Source organism: Rhinatrema bivittatum, chromosome 8 (genome assembly GCF_901001135.1).
Source record: "Rhinatrema bivittatum chromosome 8, aRhiBiv1.1, whole genome shotgun sequence".
NCBI lineage: Eukaryota > Metazoa > Chordata > Amphibia > Gymnophiona > Rhinatrematidae > Rhinatrema > Rhinatrema bivittatum.
In genome coordinates this window covers 222385324-222405255 of record NC_042622.1, presented here as the reverse complement: position 1 = coordinate 222405255, position 19932 = coordinate 222385324, and the positions used below count along the sequence as shown (strand labels likewise).

General features: G+C 46.8%; 1 protein-coding gene across 6 annotated transcripts in view; it reads right to left on the bottom strand.

The window, feature by feature from the left end:
* The window catches only part of LOC115097983 (granulocyte colony-stimulating factor receptor-like), a 151307-nt gene that overhangs the window by 52810 nt on the left and 78565 nt on the right, over positions 1 to 19932 (bottom strand). For all 6 annotated transcript variants that reach the window (XM_029614208.1, XM_029614209.1, XM_029614213.1 and 3 more), the window contains 2 exons: positions 18753 to 18912; positions 15913 to 15998 (listed from right to left, as the gene is read on the bottom strand). In XM_029614208.1, coding sequence (XP_029470068.1) covers positions 15913 to 15998; positions 18753 to 18912 — 246 coding nt within the window. The remainder of the gene's footprint in view (positions 1 to 15912; positions 15999 to 18752; positions 18913 to 19932) is intronic.

Sequence of the window (19932 nt, the reverse complement as noted above, 5' to 3'; positions counted from 1 at the left end):
CTCAAGGTGACTGGAAATCGAAAGAACTCAAGTGTGAAGAGCAGGAGATTTTTTAATCTTTATCAGTTTTAATTATTGGTGTAATTTGATGTTTCTACTGTTTTGAAAATTTGTTTTTTGTGAAATATTAGAACATTTTAATTATTGGATTTTTTTATTCATCTGTTTTGAAATATTTTATTGGTGTTTGGGAAATTCTAGATATTCTATTTAACTGGTTTGAAATACTTGTTCTTTTTATGACTGATTTTCTTATGAGTGATGTTTTATATTTCTTGATTTTAGTTTTTAATATTTTATGAAGAATGGTAATGTTTCTGTTTTTCCATTGTTGCTCTGCATATAGAGACTGGCTTGTTATACGTTCCAGTTCAGTTCTCTGCATGTTTCTAGTTATAATTTCTGGTCTCTTTATTCTGTATTTGGTCAGGGTCTGTCTTTGTTCTCCATGTGTGACCGAAGTGAGAGATTTTGCTACCATATAATTTATCTGTTGTGATCTATAGCAGTCTGATTTGTTCTGTTTTCCTAACAGGAAGTGTGTTGGTGTTCTAGGGCCTTATGTAATATGTACAGTGTTACCTTTTCATAGATAAGATTGTCACAGTTTGAGTGCTGGCAGTTAGGGTTGTTTTTTTGTATGGGAGGTTTACTATATTGTAATATTAATTCCATTTATTCATGGCTTTCTGAGAGCCAAGCCCACACCCAACACCCATTACAAAAAATGTAATTCTGTAGGAGTTCCAAGTATCTTTTTTGCAGGATTTTCTGGTTGGCACCACAGCAGTGCATGTAAATATAATATGCATGTTGTAACTGATATTTTGCCTCAGAAGACTGTACTTTTTTTGAATGTTCTTTTTTCATGTAAAATCTGTTATAAATGCATAATTGAATTGTGTGTGCGCATGCAAGGCTGTAAGGTTTGCTTAGGGTACGTAATACCCTTCCCTTGACCATGGGTTCCGTCTGGAGGGGTGTCAGTTTTTAAAAAGATAGATTGCTGGAGGGAGTTGGACTTTTTTTGATGGGCACAGGATAGAGACTAAATGAGGCGGGGGGGAGAGGCAAGAACAGTAATTGTTTGCACAGGGCAACAAAAGAGCTAGCACCGGCCCTGTCAGGCAAAGCCTTCTCTGGAAGATTAGGCAGAGGCTGGGTCACTATCCTGACTCTCATCAGGTGGGCTACATACATATAGCCAGCACCAAGGCTGTACAATCAGCATAAGCCTTTATCGTATTTACATGAAAAGTATGCTGCTTCTAATCTTGGGGATACATATATATGAAATAGTATCATTAGTTTATTTTGACATACTTGGCTTAGAACAAGTCCTTGCTAATCCTCTAAAACGTCTCTGCTTCTGTCTTTATGATCATACTAGGCCTTTTGCTTTGCTTGGGCTGCATGTAAGTTATCTCAGACGAAGCTTATAAGGTTTTCCAAGTGCACCCACATATTGACTACATATTCAAGACTAGGGGTCAGTTAGTTTTACTGGTAAACGGTATATAAACTTTCTTAAATAAAGGGGTCATTCTTTTGCTCCCAGTATTCTTTTACTAGGTTAAGGGATCCTCTCACACTTCTACTATAAAGCAGCTAAATGAAGAAAATCCAGTGGACTCTTGGGGTATCTCCCTGTGGACAAAGAGTAAATAGGATAGATATATTTTCCAAGCCATTAGTTTCAGGATGATATGGGGTGGTCCCACAGAAGTCCTCATGGACCATGCATGCAAAACACCGAGATCACCCAGCATTTCACTTGGGATTTAAAATCAGTCTCAGGCACAATGGTAATAAACAAATTTAATATTAACAAGGAGGAACAGTGAACTATTTCACCACATAAATGTAGAGATTGAAAAGAAACAGAGAAAATTGACCCTTGTAGAATCCCAAAATCTAGAGTCCATGAGTCTGAATGACTATCTTTCATAGACAGATAAGTGCTGTAATCTATTGAACAAATATTTATTTTATTTATTTTTTGCTTTATTATTCTGTCTTTCAGCCACTTCAAAGTGGATTACATTCAGGTACTGTAGGTAAGACCTAACAATTTAAAAATTTCCCCCAATCCCATCTTCACTTACTCGATCGAGCAGTAATCTATGACTTACGGTTTCAAAGGCTGAAGATGAATCAAATAAAATGAACAACTCACATCTGCCATTATCCAAATGCCACTATCTCAGCACTAGGATGGACTCTGAAACCTGATTAAACAGGATCCAGCTGTTAATTATCTTCCATAAAATCCAATAGTTAGACAGATACAGCTTTCTCAATTATTTTTGCTAAATATGAGAGAGAGAGAGAGAAACACACACACATACTCTGGTGAGGGCCTCACTGTGTGCACCTATTCCTATCTCTATAGGAGGGTCATCTAATAGGGCGAGGTAAGGTGTTGGTGGTGGTTTAGGGGCCAGTTTTGCATGTAGAATGAGATGTACGAACAGCACAGTACACTTTGGTGAAGATTTGATGTCATTTGAGGTGAGGAAAGTCTCACAAAGATGAAATTTTGTTCTACATTACCTTACCCTAGCTTGATGGTACCCTGTTATAGACGTCAAATCTTCACCAAGTTGTACTATGCTGTTCGTACATCTCACTCTACATGTGAAACTGGCCCCTAAACCCTTAATCACCACCAACACCTCACCTCGATCTATTCGAAGGACCTCTTATAGAGATATACTTCACTATAACGAGGGCCTTATAGATATTCTCAGTCTCTCTTTCTCTCAATATGCCCCTTTTTCTTAACGTGGGTGTTATCAATGCGTTAATAACTCATTTTGATGAATCTAGGGCAAGAGAGGGGAAGCACGGATGGCACCATAAACCACAGGGCTCTCCCCAATGCCTTTTTTTGGTGTGGATATTGTCTGATATTTTTAAGAGTTTTTGTATAGCACATACGGGTCTATCCTGTACCGAGCGGTAGGAAGAGCTGCGGTTGCCGCACGCACAGTGCAGCACACCTACCGCTCTATCCTGAACATTAATTTTATGTAAATGTAAACCGCGTCCGTGAAGCCTTAGGCCCGTGCAACCCATTTTACTGGATAGAGCGCCTATACAGTATCCTGGGTGCGCGGGCCTAACGCTTCACGCCACGCTGGTATCTGTCATTTCAAATGTCATTTGAAATGACATACCAGGAAGTCGGGACTGCCAGTCCCCCCTCCCCTCCTCCCGAAGCAGGGCGCGAAAAGCAGCCTTGCTCCGGGAGGAACAAAGAATAGACAAGGACAGCGGCGAAGCGAAAAAAAAACCAAAAGCAATTTTGGTTTTTTTTCAAAATTTTGGTTTTTTTCCCAAAAGCGACAATTTTGGGATCTGTCAAGATCCCAAAAGTAAGTCGCTTTTGGACGCCTGCACAACTTACTTTTTTTTTTTGCAGCCATCAGCAGGAACACATGGCGATCCTGGCTCCCGTAGCTCCTCCCGACGAAGATGGCCGCCTGCACGGGGGAAAGCGTGCAATTGGCCGCTCAAGACGTGGCGTCACATCCCGTGACGCCAAACGTCGTGACGTCACGTCTTCAGCGGCCAATTGCACGCTTTCCCCCGTGCAGGCGGCCATCTTCGTCGGGAGGAGCTACGGGAGCCACGATCGCCATGTGTTCCTGCTGATGGCTGCAAAAAAAAAAGTAAGTTGTGCAGGCGTCCAAAAGCGACTTACTTTTGGGATCTTGACAGATCCCAAAATTGTCGCTTTTGGGAAAAAAACCAAAATTTTGAAAAAAAACCAAAATTGCTTTTGGTTTTTTTTTCGCTTCGCCGCTGTCAGTGTCTATTCTCCCCTCCTCCCGGAGCAAGGCTGAAAAAGCAGCTCCGGGAGGAGGGAAGAACTGACAGCGGCGAAGCAACTTACTTTTTGCAGCCCCCTCCGGACATCAGAGGGGGGCTGCAACGTTTTTTTCGCCTTTTTTTTTTTTTTTTTTGCTTCGGGAGGAGGGGAGAGGACTGGGGCTGCCACGGAGACCGGCACCCACGATCGCGGCTGGGGCAGGTGAGCGGGGGCTGGGGGAAAGCTTGCCACCTACCCTTATAGGACACGGTAGGAGTAGGTTATAGTGGATTCGGGATCGCAGGAAGGGATAACGCGGCCGGAAAGTGAGTAAAACGCGGCTTAGGAGCAGGGTAAACGCGGCCGTACTTTACAGGATAGACCTGATAGTTAGGGGGAAAGCTGGTTTCACAACACTAATCAATTTCTCAATCACGGCAGATTTTAGCACTTCGAAACAAGGAAGGAGGATTCTGGTGGGGTAAGAGTTTCTAGTGCAATAAGAGAGGCCGTCTCACACTGACTGGTTGTTAGCGCACGTGGACCCTTGGCCCGAGGTGGAGCTGGCGCTACCTGTGGGGCGAACCCCACAGGTCCCCACCGTCGAGAGGCGAGGCTAGACAGGAAGCAGAGGCAAGCGGATGCTTCACCAGGGCCAGCCCTCATTCCCCGCAAGTTTTGTATCCGGGATGTGTGACGTCATCACAGGGGGATGCCCCTGAGGTTCGCGCCAAAGAAGGAATAAGAAGCAGGGCCGCGCGTCACGCACACCCTATGGCAGCTGAACAACATGACAGGATGCAGTGTCCAAGCCAGACCGGGGGTGCCGGAGAGGACTGCAGGCAGACGCCGTGGCAGCCAGACGTCCATCAACCGCGAGAGGAGTCGCCAAAGAGGTAAGGAGGGCAGAGTGGAGATGGTCGTAACAGTACCCCCGTTCAAAGGGCGGTCTCCTCTGCGGGTACCAGGTTAAGGCTTCAAAGGATGAGTGAGATGAAATTGACAGAGCATATCTTTATCAAGGATGTTAGCCTGAGGCGCCCAAGAGTTTTCTTCGGGGCCGAAACCTTCCCAAGAAAGAAGGTATTCAAGTGTTTTCCCTTGTCCTCGGACATCAAGAATCTCTTCGACCTTAAATTCCAGGTCATCTTCTGTGTTGATGGCAGGTGTTTCCTGAATCTTGGAAGAGAATTCACTGAGTATGAGAGGTTTCAAGAGTGAAACGTGAAAAGCGTTGTGGATGTTTAGTCTGGGTGATAGCTTCAGATTGTAAGTGATGTTGCCAAGACGGAGGATTGGGAATGGTCCAACGTAGCAATGAGCAAAACGAGTGGAGGGTAACGTCAGTCTGAGATGTTTGGTAGATAACCAGACTTTGTCGCCAGGTTTGAAGACAGGCGCTTGAGAATAGTGAGCGTCATAAAACTTCTTAGCATGGTCACTCGCTTTAAATAGCATGTCTTTCATCTGAGTCCACAGGTTATGGATTTCATCAGCAATAGATTGAGCTGCTGGGGACGTCACTGAGAGCTTCAGTGGAAGTGGCAGTGTTGGAGAGCATCCATATACCACTTCAAAAGGTGTTGATCCATTTTATGTTGCTGGATGAGAATTGATGGCAAATTCAGCCCAAGGTAACAGTTCAGCCCAGTTATTCTGATGGCAACTCACGTAGGCTCGAATGAACTGTTTTAAGGTTCAATTCATCAGTTCTGTTTGGCCATTTGATTGCGGATGATAGGCTGAAGTGTAGTCTAGAGAGATGTCAAATAACGTGCACAAGGCCCTCCAGAATCTTGCCGTGAATGGAGATCCTCGGTCTGAAACAATGTGTCTTGGTAGGCCGTGAAGGCGAAAAATGTGCAATATGAAGAGCTTTGTAAGCTAGGCAGCGCCACGAAATGGGCCATCTTGCTGAAGCAATCAACTGTTACCCAGATGGTATTCATTCCTCCAGAAAGAGGTAAGTCGACTACAAAGTCAGTAGCAATGTGTGACCAGGGCTGTTCCAGAACCGGCAGTGGTTGCAGCAATCCCCATGGTTGGCCAGAAGCAGGTTTGTGTTTGGCACAATTGGTACAAGATGCCACGTAGGATAGGGTATCTTTCTTGATAGTAGGCCACCAATAGAACTTCTGGATCTTGAGCAGGGTGCGGCGTTGATCAGGATGGCCAGCCAGCTTGGAATCGTGCGCCCAAAAGAGCACTTTCTTCCTGAGGTGCTTAGGCACGATGGTCTTACCAGCAGGCACAGAATGTGTAGTCGCCAAGATTACTTTTTTCGGGTCAATTATGTGCTGAGGTTCTTCAGGCACATCCTCCGAGAAAGGAGCGTGACAAGGCATCAGCTCTGGTATTTCTGTCTCCGGGGCGATATTTAAGCACAAAGTCAAAATGATTGAAGAATAAGGACCATCTAGCTTGTCTGTGTTTAAGACGTTGCGCATGGGGGAGATATTCTAGATTTTTATGGTCCGTGAATACGGTTATTTGATGTTGAGCACCTTCGAGCCAAGGCCACCATTCCTCAAATGCTAGCTTAATAGCCAAGAGCTATTTATCTCCGATCCCTTAGTTCTTCTCTGCCGGGGAGAAACGTTGTGAGAAGAGCAGGGACGTAAGGATTTAGAGTCTCCAGTTTGGCTCAATACAGCCCCCACACCGACATCCGAAGCGTCAGCTTCTACGATAAATGGCTTGTTGGGGTCAGGATGTCGCAAGCATGGTTCCATGGAAAAGGCAGTCTGTAATTTCTCAAAAGCGGACATGGTCTCCGCAGACCATTTTGAAGCGTTGGCACCCTTGCGGGTCATTGCGGTCAAGGGTACTGTTAAAGAAGAGTAGTTCTTTATAAAGCTTCTATAATAGTTGGTAAACCCCAAAAATCGTCTCGGGGCCTTCAGGCTGGTAGGTTGGGACCAATTTTTGATACTCTCTAGCTTTTGAGGGTCCATCTGGAAGCCATCTTTAGACACAATATAGACAAGAAAAGGCACGGAGTCTTTATGAAATTCGCACTTGGATAGTTTGGCGTGGAGCCGGTGTTCACGGAGTCAGCGTAGTACTTGCTTGACATCTTCTAGATGAGTGGGCAAATCCTGAGAAAATATCAGGATATCATCCAGGTATACCACGACACTCTTGTACAACAGGTCCCGCAAGATGTCGTTCATCATGTTCTGAAATATAGCAGGTGCGTTGCACAGGCCGAAAGGCATTACTAAGTACTCAAAATGGCCGTCTCAGTCTTATTTCCTTAACCTGCTTGAACTGCCTTTGCCTTAATCTTGAGATATAAATTTAAGACTGAACTTCCGGGGGTAGGCAAGAGCCTGCCCCGACGGCGTTTACTGGCAACCAATTGGAGTGGACTTTGTCATCTGGGAGGGGCCGGAGGAGATCTTTAAAATCGGCCTTCCTATGGCACGCAGTTGCCAAGGGGCGCGCGGCTCTGACTCACTCCGACTGGGTCCAACTGGGTCTTCAGTGATTACTGGATTATTTAAATTATATATTGGTTTATTTCGTTTCTTTTTTTTTTTTTTCCTGTTCAGGTAGGCATACCAGCTATATGGTTTTTATTGCTTGGAATACTCCTTAAACTTCCATTAGGGAAGCACTATAGATATTAGTAGGGACAAGTCAGTCACCTCTGTTCATAGCTCTTTTTCTATATTGTCTCATTACGAATGCCTCATACCAAGCAGAAGGCAAAATTAAGGCCCTCTGCAAGTACTCCGACATTAGAGCAGGGATAGAGAACGGTGGCGGATTGGTTGAGTTCCCCACAAATAACTCTTGTAGAGGGGGCTGCTATAGGGACAGAAATGGAGCTAAATCTGTCCCTATTGGCCAATAATATCTCTTTGAGTCCAGGAGCTCCAGACATTCCATTACCTCCTGGTAAGGAAGGGATTTTACTCCTTAACTTACCAGAAAGTCCCTAGGATATATCTAATAAATTAGAAGGAATCAGCGAAGCTATACAAGGAAAGACAAAAGTTTTAGAAGAAAATTCTCTGCCTCCAATTACTATTATACAAGAAGCTGAAGTGAGTAGACCTGTTGTATCTTTAAGTTTACCCAAGGAAAATCAGAAACAGATAAAAAGGGGAAATATCCAAGAAATAATAGTAAAACCTACATTTATAACAATGGATATTTTGTGGAATGCTCTGACAAAATTAGACCTATCTATTAAAAATTTAACTATAGCAGTAAATGAAACGAATAAAACCGTTAAGATTAACTCAAACTTTGCTTAATTTGCAAAAACAGACTAATTGTTTAGATCAGCACCTATCTCAGGTGGAGAAGATACAAGTCCAACAAATTAAGGCAGAAGTTGAAATACAAAGGAAGATTGAGAATTATTCCCAGGTATTAATTTTCAAATTTATCAATTTTCCTCTTATTAGTAAAATTGCACCAATAGAATTGTTTAGGATGTATGTGATAAAAATCTTGAACATACCAGAACAAAGTATGCCGACAATTGTTAGGGCATTTTACATAAGTAATACAGTCAAAATGAAGAAACAGCCTGAATATGAAGAGGATAGTAAGACAGTAGAAAAGCATGGAGAGAATGCTGAACTCTCAATAGATTTGTCAGATTTATTGGAAAAATCACAAGATGAGGTAGATGTTAGGAAAACAGGCACTATGTTAGTAACATTTGCATTTATTTCAGATAGAGATACAGTTTTAAAATATTTCTTTCGAAATAGGTTAAAAACTTTTTATGGGAATAAAATATGGATCTACCCCGATTTAGTTAAAGTTACACAAACTAAGAAGAAGCAGTTTCTTAAGGTTAGAGCTAAAGTAATTGAGAGGGGAGGTCAATTTATTCTTCGATACCCATGTAAATGTGTAATCAAACTGAATGGACAAAATTATCAATTCACTGAACCAGAACATCTTAGAGCATTTCTGGGAGATTGAAGGAATGCTAGAGAGAGAAAAAAGAAAGGGGGAAGAACGATACCTACTTTTTCCTTATACCATTTTTAATGAAATAATGCTCAAAGTTTAAGATGCTTCTCTAAGTTTGTTGTATTAAATACAGATGGATGTATAAGAGAGAATGTTTTACTTTTAAAAAAAAATTTTCTTCTAAAATATTTGGATAATGCATCTATCTGTAAAAGTCTTAGACACTGTATTACATGTTAAAATTATAAATAAAGAATTTAAAAAAAAATTATGGCCATCTCTAGTGTTGAAGGCTGTTTTCCATTCGTCACCATTGCAAATGCGAACTAAGTTGTAGGCCCCCTTCAGGTCAAGTTTTGAGAATATTTTGGCCCCCTGAAGTCTGTCAAACAGTTCTGAGATTAAAGGCAGGGAGTAGCGGTCTTTAATCGTGATCTCGTTCAGACCTCGTTAATCGATACAAGGACGTAAGGTACCATCCTTCTTCCCCACAAAGAAGAAGCCTGTGCCGGCTGGAGACTTCGATGGTCTAATAAACCCCTTCTGTAAATTCTCCTCGATGTATTCGGACATCGCCTTGTTCTCAATCACGGAGAGTGGATAGACACGTCCTTTAGGAGGTTCAGTATTGGGTTTCAGTCTTATGGCACAGTCATAGGACCTATGCGGAGGAAGATGTCAGCAGCTTCTTTGGAAAACACATCACTAAAAGATGCGTATTGGGGCGGCAGTCCCGGCATCACTGGAGTTGTAGGCATGCAGATGATAGGAACAATCTCCTTAAGGCACTTTCCATGACAACCTGGGCCCCAGCGGGAAAGTTCCAAGGATGCCCAGTCAAATTGGGGTTGGTGCGACTGCAACCAGGGTAACCCCAGGACGATAGGGTGCATGGCTTTCTCTAACACAAAGAAGGGAATTGGCTCGGTGTGGAGAGCGCCGGAGCGAAGAGTTACCGGTACAGTATGGCAAGTCACATCACCTGGTAAGGGCACCCCATGGATGGAAGATAGGAGAAGTGGAACCTTCAGTGATGAGGGGGATCCTCAAATGTTCCACTAGGCGTCTAAGAATAAAGTTGCCTCCTGCCCCTGAATCCACCAAGGCAAGAGTTTGAAACTCAGACGATCCGCAGATCAAGGAGACTGGGGGAGAGAGAGCGGATGAGAGGGCGTCGTAAGGCCTAGGAACAGTCCTCCTGCAGGACTTAGGCCCGTCCGTTCCCCGGACGAATTGGGCATACACAGACCATGCCTCTTCCGAAGTCTTCTCTCTTTGGAAATCAAATGACTGCGACCAAGATGCATCGGTTTATCTCCACTGGCAGCAGGAATTACTGGAACCATCCGAGATGCAGGTTTAGCACTAGCCTCCTTCTGAACTGGTCCTCTATTAGACCAGAGTTCTTTCTCCTTATCACGAAGCCAGTGATCGATCCTAGTAGCCAAAGCCACTAGTTCATCCAGCGAGTCAGGTGTTTCACGAGCAGCCAGCTCATCTTTCAAGCGAGTATCCATGCCTCTGAAGAAGAGGGTTTTCAGGCATTTGGAGTCCCAGCAGAGTTCTGTAGCAAGAGTCTTAAACTCTATCGCAAAATCAGCCAGTGGTCAGTTGCCTTGCTTCAGGTCCACCAGAGCAGAACCTGCAACGGTCACTCGGTCAGGATCATCGAACACTGATTTGAATAAGTCCAAAAATCCATCTATATCCTGCAAAATAGGATCCTTGCGTCCCCACAGTGTAGAGGCCCAAGACAAGGCCCTTCCATCAAGATAAGATAGAATGTAAGTAGTCTTGGCAAAAGCTGTGGGGAAGTGAGAAGGCTGCAATGCAAAATGCATGCAGCACTGGTTTAAAAAGCCCCTGGTCTTCTGAATCTCTCCCGAGAAACAAACTGGAGCAGCCAGCGATACAGCAGTCTTTAAAGTTACTTCAGATAACTGACCTTCATTACTGGAAGTAGCGCCTTGGGTTTTCTGTGCGTGTAGCTGATGAAACGCTGAAGTGAGTTTCTCCAATGCGTCTTGCTGTTCAGAAATGCGCAGGGCCAGGCCCAGAATAGCCTGCAGGGCATTGAGCTGTGCCGGATCCATGGAGTTAGCAATCTTATAGTTTGTAAGGTTTTGGGTGGACTCTTGGACACTGTGGCAGATGACCACGCCCACAGGGGGAAGTCCCATGAGGGGCCACAGGTCAGGCTCAGCTTTAGGACACACAACACAGAATTATCTTTTATTAAACAGAGTTGAGAAGCCACCAGAGGTGGCAGTAGTGAGTAGAGATGAAGCCCGGCTGGGCTTGTAGTCCCTCAGGACACTGGAACAGCGATCCCGCAATAGCTGTGCTGTAGTGGAGAGAAACTGAGATAGTGAGTACAGTGGAGCAAACACAGGGTTCTGGTATGGAGCCTCGTTGGTTGATTACTCACACAGCGGTTTCTCCCAGAAGGTAACACAGAAGCTGGAATAGAGACAGGCCCTCGGAGCGAGTACCTGGTTCCAGGGTACAGGTCTGAGAGAGTCTAGATGGTAACTCACTGATGGTGTAGGCAGCGGTTTCTTCCAAGCAGACATGAGCTCAGGCAGCGAGTCCAGGAACATGGGCCCTCGAGGAGCGAGTACCGGTTCCAGACAGCAACCTGAAAGAAAAGAGAGAGGCCCCTGAGGAGGGGGTACCCCAATAGAGTAAGTCCAATAAGGAAAGGCAGAGTAGCTAGGTACGGAGAGTGAATCCCATCCGTAAGGAGTCCCTTGCTAACTCGATTAGCTAGCAAACAGAGTAGGCTTTTGTATCCAGGATGCGTGACGTCACAGGGGGACGCCCCTGAGGTTCGCGCCAAAGAAGGAATAAGAAGCAGGGCAGCGCAGCGTGCGTGCCCTATGGCAGCTGAACAACATGGCGGGATGCAGCGACCAAGCCGGACTGGGGACGCCGGGGAGGACGGCAGGCAGACGTCACGGCAGCCAGACGTCCATCAACCGCGAGAGGAGTCGCCAAAGAGGTAAGGAGGATGGAGTGGAGACGTCGGGCAGCGACAGTCGTAACAGATATACAGCAGCTCTGGAGAGAGACTAAAGATGCGCTCCAAAAAGCAGGACAAAGCACAGAAAGGCTATGACGCTCACCATTGCAATGCTCCTGAATTTCAGCCTGGTGACAAAGTCTGGCTGTCTACCAAACATCTAAGACTCGAGCTTCCATCTGCTCGATTTGCTCCATGCTTTGTCGGACCCTTTCCCATCCTCCGACGATTGGGCTCACTTACCTACAGTCTGAAACTTCCTCCAGCTATGAAGATTCATAATGCATTCCATGTTTCGCTGCTGAAACCGCTTGTTCTTAGCGAGTTTTCCACCAAGACACCTGAACCTACTCCTGTTGATGCAGAAGAAGACATTGAGTACAAGGTTGATGCCATCCTTGATGTGAGAAAGAGAGGCAGAGCTTGGGAATACCTCTAATGGGAGGGATACAGACCAGAAGAAAACTCTTGGGAACCATTGGTTAATATCATGGACAAAGAGATGCTTCATCAATTTCATCGATCACATCCTCAAAAACCAAGACCATGTAGGGGGTCTGGAGGGGGCCCTTTGAAGGGGGGTACTGTTGCATCCATTGGTCTCAGATGGCTTCGACCTCTGTGCCTCACCTTTCTTCCTTCTCTCTTCACAAGCTTTGGGAAGATGGCTGCTGCCGCGTCATCTTGCCGCTCTCTCTGGTGTCCCTAGAATGGCTACGGCGACTGTGTTCGCCATGTTTCTCCTGAGGGCCTCCTAGGGTGCACGCATGCCATCCACATCTTTATCCACATCATGGCAGGAACCTCCGAGTGACGTCATGCCATCCGGGTATTTAGCCTGCCCTTCGTTTGCTAACAAACTGAGTTAGGAAGGATTGGAATGCCTCCGGTCTAAGCTACTCTGCCGCTTCCTTGCTGCTGCTGGAAGTTCTCTCTGCCCTTCGGGGCCATTCAGCTCTAACCTGGGTACCCGCTCCTCTGGGGCCCTATGCTTTCTTTCAGGTGCCTATCTGGGATACCGGGTACTCGCTCCTCGAGGGCCTGCTCTCCCTGCCTTGGTGCCTGCAAACCAACTATTTCTGCCTGCCAGGATCTTCATCAAATACAGCTATCTATTCAGTGAGTAAACTAACGTTGTCAACTTCTCTCAGCTTCAGCGCTGTGAGTCTACATCCGGGACTCTCTCCTCTACCCAGTGCAGCCTACCATCATTGGAGTGTGGGATGGGTCTCCTCTGCCGAGGACCCCTGGACTACTCTACTGGGTTACCTCACTGCTGCCACCCCCTGGGCAGTACCACCAACTTGTATAATAAACACGAATTCTCTGTGTATAGAGCCTAGCCTAGTACTGCGGTTCCTCACGGGGCTCCTCCCCATGGGAGTGGCCATTTCCGCAGTACCTAAGAATCCACTCAAACACCTCGAAACCATAACACCCTGGCGCAAGTGTAGCAAGGTTGACCCGAAGACTGATTGCCTAGCTGGGTCATCAAAGACCGTGCGGAAAACGTTTAGAAAGCTGGTCAAGTCCCATAGAACTCGATCCATGCATTCCCACAGCGGTGAGGCCCAGGCCAGTGCTCTCCCATCCAAGAGGGAGAGAATGTAGGTGGTCTTCGTTATGTCTTCCGGAAAGAGGGTTGGTTGTAGCAAAAGTGCATATTGCACTTATTCAAAAAGCTGCGGCACAGCTGAGGATCTCCCGAGTAACGCGGAGGTGTAGGCAAAGGAATCGCAGGTCGGTGTACTGGCATGGGGACCGCCAGAGCGGACGTGGAGGGCCCTGAGTTGAGATGGAGACTTAGGTTCTCTACTACCAAGGCCAAGGTGACCAAGGCCTTTTGTTGTTCCATGATTTTTTGAGCTAAGCCCAGAATGGCCTGAAGCGCGGAAGCCCCCACCATGTCCATGGACTTGGTAATCTGTGAGCAAACGTGGACCCTTGGCCTAAGGTAGAGTTGGCGCTACCTATGGGGCGAACCTCGCAGGTCCCCATCATTGGGAGGCGAGGCCGGACGGGAAGCAGAGGCAAGCGGATGCTTCACCAGGGCCAGCCCTCGTTCCCTGCAGGTTGAGTCCTTTTGTGCCGGGTCTGGCTGGACTTAGGTGACCTTCTGCATGGCTGATCCCGAAGGCGGCCAAAGGAGGTAGTGCAGACAGCTGAAAGCAAGGTCAATTCCGGTCCGAGGTCTGGACAGGTGGCTGAAGACAAGGTCGGTTCCAGTACGAGGTCAGGGCAGGCGGCTGAAGGCAAGGTTGATTCCGTTCCGAGGTCAGGGCAGGCAGCTGGAGACAAGGTTGGTTCCGGTCTGAGGTCGAGGTAGAAGGAACGTAGACAAGAAGGCTTCTGGAAGACGAATCCACACAGGAGGCCAGAAGCAAGCAAGTTGCCAAGTCGTTAGGGTGACCAGGAGGACTTCCTTAAGAAGGCCGGGGGTCGTGATGTCACCTAAGGGCCGGGCCTGATTTTCCTGCCATGGCCCCTTTAAGAGGTGGAGTGTCGGCGCGCGCTAAGGGGAGTCCAGGAGCATCGGAGCTGGCAGCTTCTCGGCCTCCATGCGGCTGCGGGAAGGCCAGATCAGGCGGAGAGCGGCGGTAGCAGCTTGCCGCTGCGGCGCGGGCCCCTGGGGAGAAGACGGCAGTCGGGTCGCGGGTAAGGGTAGGTGCCCGCGGCCTGTTAGTGCTGCCAGTACTGGCTGTGGTCAGAGAGCTTTGTCCCTGGGTTTGAAAAAAGTTATTCTTAGCATGTTTGGATAAAATTGTTCTAGTTTAGTAGTGGAGAGAAGGTGCTCACTTAGAGGTAGATTTTTAAAAAATACGCGCACAAGGGGGGGGGGGGGGCGCAGAGTAAAGCAAAAATCAAGCAGCAACGTATCATGAGGCTTCCCCAGTTCCCTCCCACTCCGCTCCAGTTAAGGAGCGGAGTGGGAGGGAAGTTCCCCTCCCCCTCCTCTAACCTCTCTTCCCCTTCCCCTCTCCAACCCGCCCCCTATCCTAGGTACCCCCCATTTTTTAAACTTTCCTTTTGCTCCTCCAAAGGAGCAGTAGGAGGTTGCGTGCGCCGGCACCCCCCAGCACAGCAGTAAATGGCCACTGTACCTGTGTCTTCGACCCCGCCCTGCCCCACCCCCGGACCGTCCCTTTGCTGAGGCTTGGCTCTTGTACGCGTAACAGAGGTTACGCAAGCGGCCAGGCCCCTTTTAAAATGCGTGTGGTGCGCGCAAGGCCCAGCTGCACGCGGAACCTCTGTTTTTTGCACGTGCAGGCCATTAAAAATCAGGCCCTTAGTGAGAAGCAGACTACTGACCAACATTCCCCCGTGGGCGGAGTGGATTAGTTCCATCACTGGTACTCCCTGAAGAACTCCTCTGAAATTTTCACTTACGCGAGGCTGCTTGGTCCACTCTTACGGGACAGCAGTTTGTCACTGGAAGAGATTTGTCTATTTGGGGTTCCCCTCCTTTTCACCTAGCAGAGGTGTCACCCATCTTTTCACTACTATAATCGATGTTGAATTCTTATAAACCCTGATGCAGGTGTTGCCGAAACATGATCATGTTGAAATGTTTTATTTGTATTGCTTATTAATTGTTGTATTTACCGCAACACATTTATATAATTTTATTAAAATATATTTTACTACCTGTAACATGGTATTTTGTGGATTGTTATTTTATCGATACCAATTTCTTTTACAGTAGTGTTCATTAGTTATTATTATTCCTTTTTCATATTTGTCTCTGTAGTGTGCCACTTTTCTGTTCTTGTTGATTGTGGTCATTAGATTCTGTTTTTTTTTTAGCTACTACACATCTCCGAGTACCAGATGATGCATCTTACACTGTAAGATAGGTCTCGATGCAGCTATTAATATTATTAAATACCTATAGATTTCAGATAATGAGATTTACATAAACTTACTTTTAAAACAAAGACGTTAGGGAAAGAAACCACTGCGCTTGGCAGATTATGCAAAATGACACCAGGGGGAGGCTGGTGAACCAGTCCAGCGATCCAATTGCTTGATTTCTTCCGGGGGGGACACAGATGCCATTTATTAATGGCTATTGTTACTTATTGTCACCAGACTAGCCCCCCCCCCGAGTGCCCAATGAGTCTGCCCTCCCCTCTCCTACCTTCCACATCAGGAGGACTTCTCTCCTTTTGTCAACGCCTGCCACCGCTGTTATTCTTCTCCACAAAGCCGGGCTGCGGGATGGTGCTGGAGTAAAATGAGCAAGAGGCGAGTACAGGTGTCAAGGCGGTGAAAATGAGAGTGCTCAGAACAGTTACGCTAAGCAACAGAACGAGTCTTCAGCCAGCGTCTGAGGCATTTGCCCACAAGTAGTAAGAGCCTCTGGTGTCAGGGTTTCCTAAACTGTGGATCAGGACCCCAAATGGGGGGGGTCCACAAAACCTTCAGCTGGGGGTCACAAGCGCCTGATACAGCAGCACTCTTCAGGCGCCAGCAGCAGCGCCGGGGGGTGTTGGCCTTTGAGCCATCATGCGCTCACAAGTCCTGCCGTGGCACTGACCTTGCACGAGTCTGTGGTAAGTGGAAGCTCTGCACGAGGAGGGTTTGGGGGCTGCTGTGAGGGCCTGTGAGTTTGCAGTAGCGTACAGTCCCCTGTGCTGACTTTCATTATTCATGCTGCTGCCGCTCGAAGCTCACCATCAAGCTAGGGACCAGCCCGTGAGGGGAGAGAAGGGCGGAGCGGGCATGGGCTGGTTCAGATTGCTGCTCACCCACCACTGAACCTGCCCAAGAGAAATATTTTTCCCCCCTCTCAGCCTGCCCTCATTTCCCACCTGTTGCTATCCACCTTTGGCCCAGGACCATGAGAAAACGCTGCTGCTGACCCTGGACAGGGGGCTATTTGGAGGATGAAGTGTCGGAACAGAGGGATCAGCTTCAGGAGGAGTTTGACGGTTGGGTCAGGTGGAGAAGGACCGATTGTGGAGGATGAAAGAGGGTGAATGGCAGAAGATCAATTCGGGGATGTAGGAGAGGAGCTGGGGGTGTGAGGAGATCAGCTGGAGAGTGTGTGACAGAAAGGTTAAAAGGGAGGACTTGAGGCTGGGAGATGAGAGAGAAGGGATGACAGGTGCTCAGTTGGGTGTGATAAGCAGGGCTTGGGGGAAACAGAGGATCTGTTGGGAGAAGGCATGAAAAGGGCTGAAGGAGGTGAGAGAGAGGGGGGATGGACTGAGGAGGTGAGAAGAGCTGAAGGATGTAAAGGGGATCAGCTGGAAAGACAGAGGTTAGGAGAGGTCTGCTGGAGGGCAGGAGGTTAACAGAGGAGGTCCTCTGGACAGGGTGGAGGTTGTAGGAGGGGGGAAAGGTTGAGGGACATAAGGAGGGCAAGAGTGGCTGAGTGGAATGATTGTTGGGTGACCTCACCCCCCGCCAATTTGCTTTGGTCGTCCTCTCGGGTCCTGTGAATTTTCAAGGGCTAAAATGGGGTCATGTTGGCTAAAAGCTTGGGAAGCCCTGCTGTACCAGCTCTAGGTTTGAACCGCTATTTCTGTCTGATGTGATATTTGCAACGGTGTTCAGGATATCCCGAATGAATATGAATGAGGTATCTGCATACACCGGAGGCACTGCAAGCAAATATATTTCATGCATATTTATTGGGGATATACTGAAAACCCAACTGACTGCGGACAGGATTGAGCTCCACCGAGTTATCCACAATTGCACCACCTAACTCCTGCCCGCTGATACAGGTCAGAGTATCTCAACTTCCTTCCAGTGCATTCAGAGTTCTGGAATTCTTATATTTTAGTGAAAAAATGAGTGGAGAGATCTAGGAATTGCACTGAAAAAATAGAATCTTTCCAGATTGGGAGGCTTTTTCTTGACTTAAATCAGGGGTTCCCAACCTTTTGGGTAGGCGCTAATTTCTGAAAGCAAAATGTGCGGCTTGGCTGCCATTTTCCTTTCTGAATCGCGCGGGAATACCTAATAGGGCCATCAACATGCATTGCATGTTGCGGGCGCTATAAGGTTCGGGGGGGTTGGATGCGTGTTTTCGGCCCCTTACTGAATAAGGGGTAACACAAGCACGTCAAACACGCGACCAATAGAGGGTTAACAGTGCGCTCCAACGGAGCGCACTGTACTATATCGGCCCGTTTATGATAGCTGGGTATATTCAACAGCGTGGCTGCACCATTGAATATACACCATTAATTAGCTGGCTATGTTTAACCAGCTAATAATCACATCCCCACAGTGGCTGAATAAGGGCCCCCCCCCCAATGCTCTTAGGGAAGTCAACAGGAAAATCAGAACTACATGCATGCAATAGGCAAAATCAGGACAGTCTGTTGACCTGGGATGAGGTGTAGTAACCTTACTTTCACCTCTCCCATCATTTGAATAAAGCGTCTTGACTTGCCGCTGCATTCTCCTGTCCTTTTATTAGATCCTGCATGGAATGGGCAGATAGGATTAGAGAGATAGTCTCTGCTTTTCCCCCACATCCACTAGGGCAGAGCTTCCCAAATCTATCCTGGGGACCTCACAGCCAGTCAGGTTTTCAGGACAGTCACAATAAATGTGTGTGAGATACATCTGCATACATTGGCAACTCGGCATATGCAAATTTATCTCATTCATGTCCATTGTGGATGTCCTGAAAACCCAACTGGTTGTGGGATAAGGACAGGTTTGCTTAGTCCTGCACTAAGGCCCAAGCACTCCCTGGAGATCTGCGATGTGTGTTCACGGAGAGAAGGAAGGAAAGAGTTCCCTGGAGCAGTGTGTTGTGGAGCGAGAGAGAGCACTTATTCAGGTACTGCCACATTTTTCTCCCTGGAAATAAGGCCTCACCCGCATGAGGCTTTCAACTTCTCCCCTTTGTAATGTTAGTAATGCCTCTTACACCTGGGTAAAACAACTGATTTAAGATCAGGCAGCATGGCTGGCTGATGAGTGGGATGTGGGAGACTTTATGCATCATTTCCCTACCTGCTGGCTCGGTCGTCACGCTTCGTTCTTGACCCCAGGCACTCCAGTGACTGAAATTACTTGGGTATCTTGCTCGCATCTGGACAACATACCGGGTGTGTGGAGAAACACTGCAGAACCGCTCTATAGCCGACTCATTCTCTGCAGCTGTGAAAGTGACCTTAGTAAGGAAATTGGTATTTTTGTAATACTAGCAAGCACAACTGAGCACAGAAGACCCTGAGAAATCTGTTCATTTCTACTGCTATCCTGGCAGTGCCCCTGGGATGGAGACGGCTGCACTGTTTTTTTTTTTTTTACTTCTCTTGCTTATCCCCATCACTGCATGGAGCAACAATTCTATTCATAACAAGGTCTCTTGCACATTACTGACTGGTGCAAGGAGAAACACTAATGTTTCTAAACCCTGGAGTGACATTGGTCTGAGACAGACAAAGGATTAATAATGCCAGTGTGAAACTGAAGCTGGCAGAGTATGCATAGACCGCAGGTAGGAGCTCCAGAGCAGGTGGAGGCAGCTGTAGTTCAATAGGATGCCTCAGGCCATTTGACAAATGCTCTTCTTCACCTGCTACCTCACATGCTCATGAGGAAACCAATATCACAGAAAAAGAGCCACAATTAAACAAGGCATTTTGTATCTCATATTTACATAAGAACACAAAAATTGCTAAACTAAGGGTTTTTCCCATAGACCCAAAATGGGAGTAAAGCTTTAATGAATCTGGCACTGTCAGACTTAGGGCCCTTCGTGCACAGCATCCTGTTGCCAATCGTGGCCAATCCAGGTCACAAGTACCTGGCAGGATCTCAAACAGTAGATAGATCCCATGCTGCAAACACCATATAGGTGGTTAATAATAGTTTATGGACTTCTCCAAGAACTTGGCCAAAACTGTTTTAAACCCAGCTATGCTAGCTGCCTCTACCACATCCTTCAGCAAGGAATTCCAGAGCTTAATTGTGATTTGAGTGAAAAATAATTTTCTCAGTTTTAATTTAAATGTGCTTACTAACTTCATGGAGTATCCCTAGCTTACTTTTTGAATTATCTGAAAAAGTAAATAACCAATTCACATTTACCTATTCTGTGTCACTCATGATTTTATAGACCTCTATCATATCCCCACTCTTCTCCAAGCTGAACAGCCCTAACCTCTTTAGCCTTTACTCATAGGGG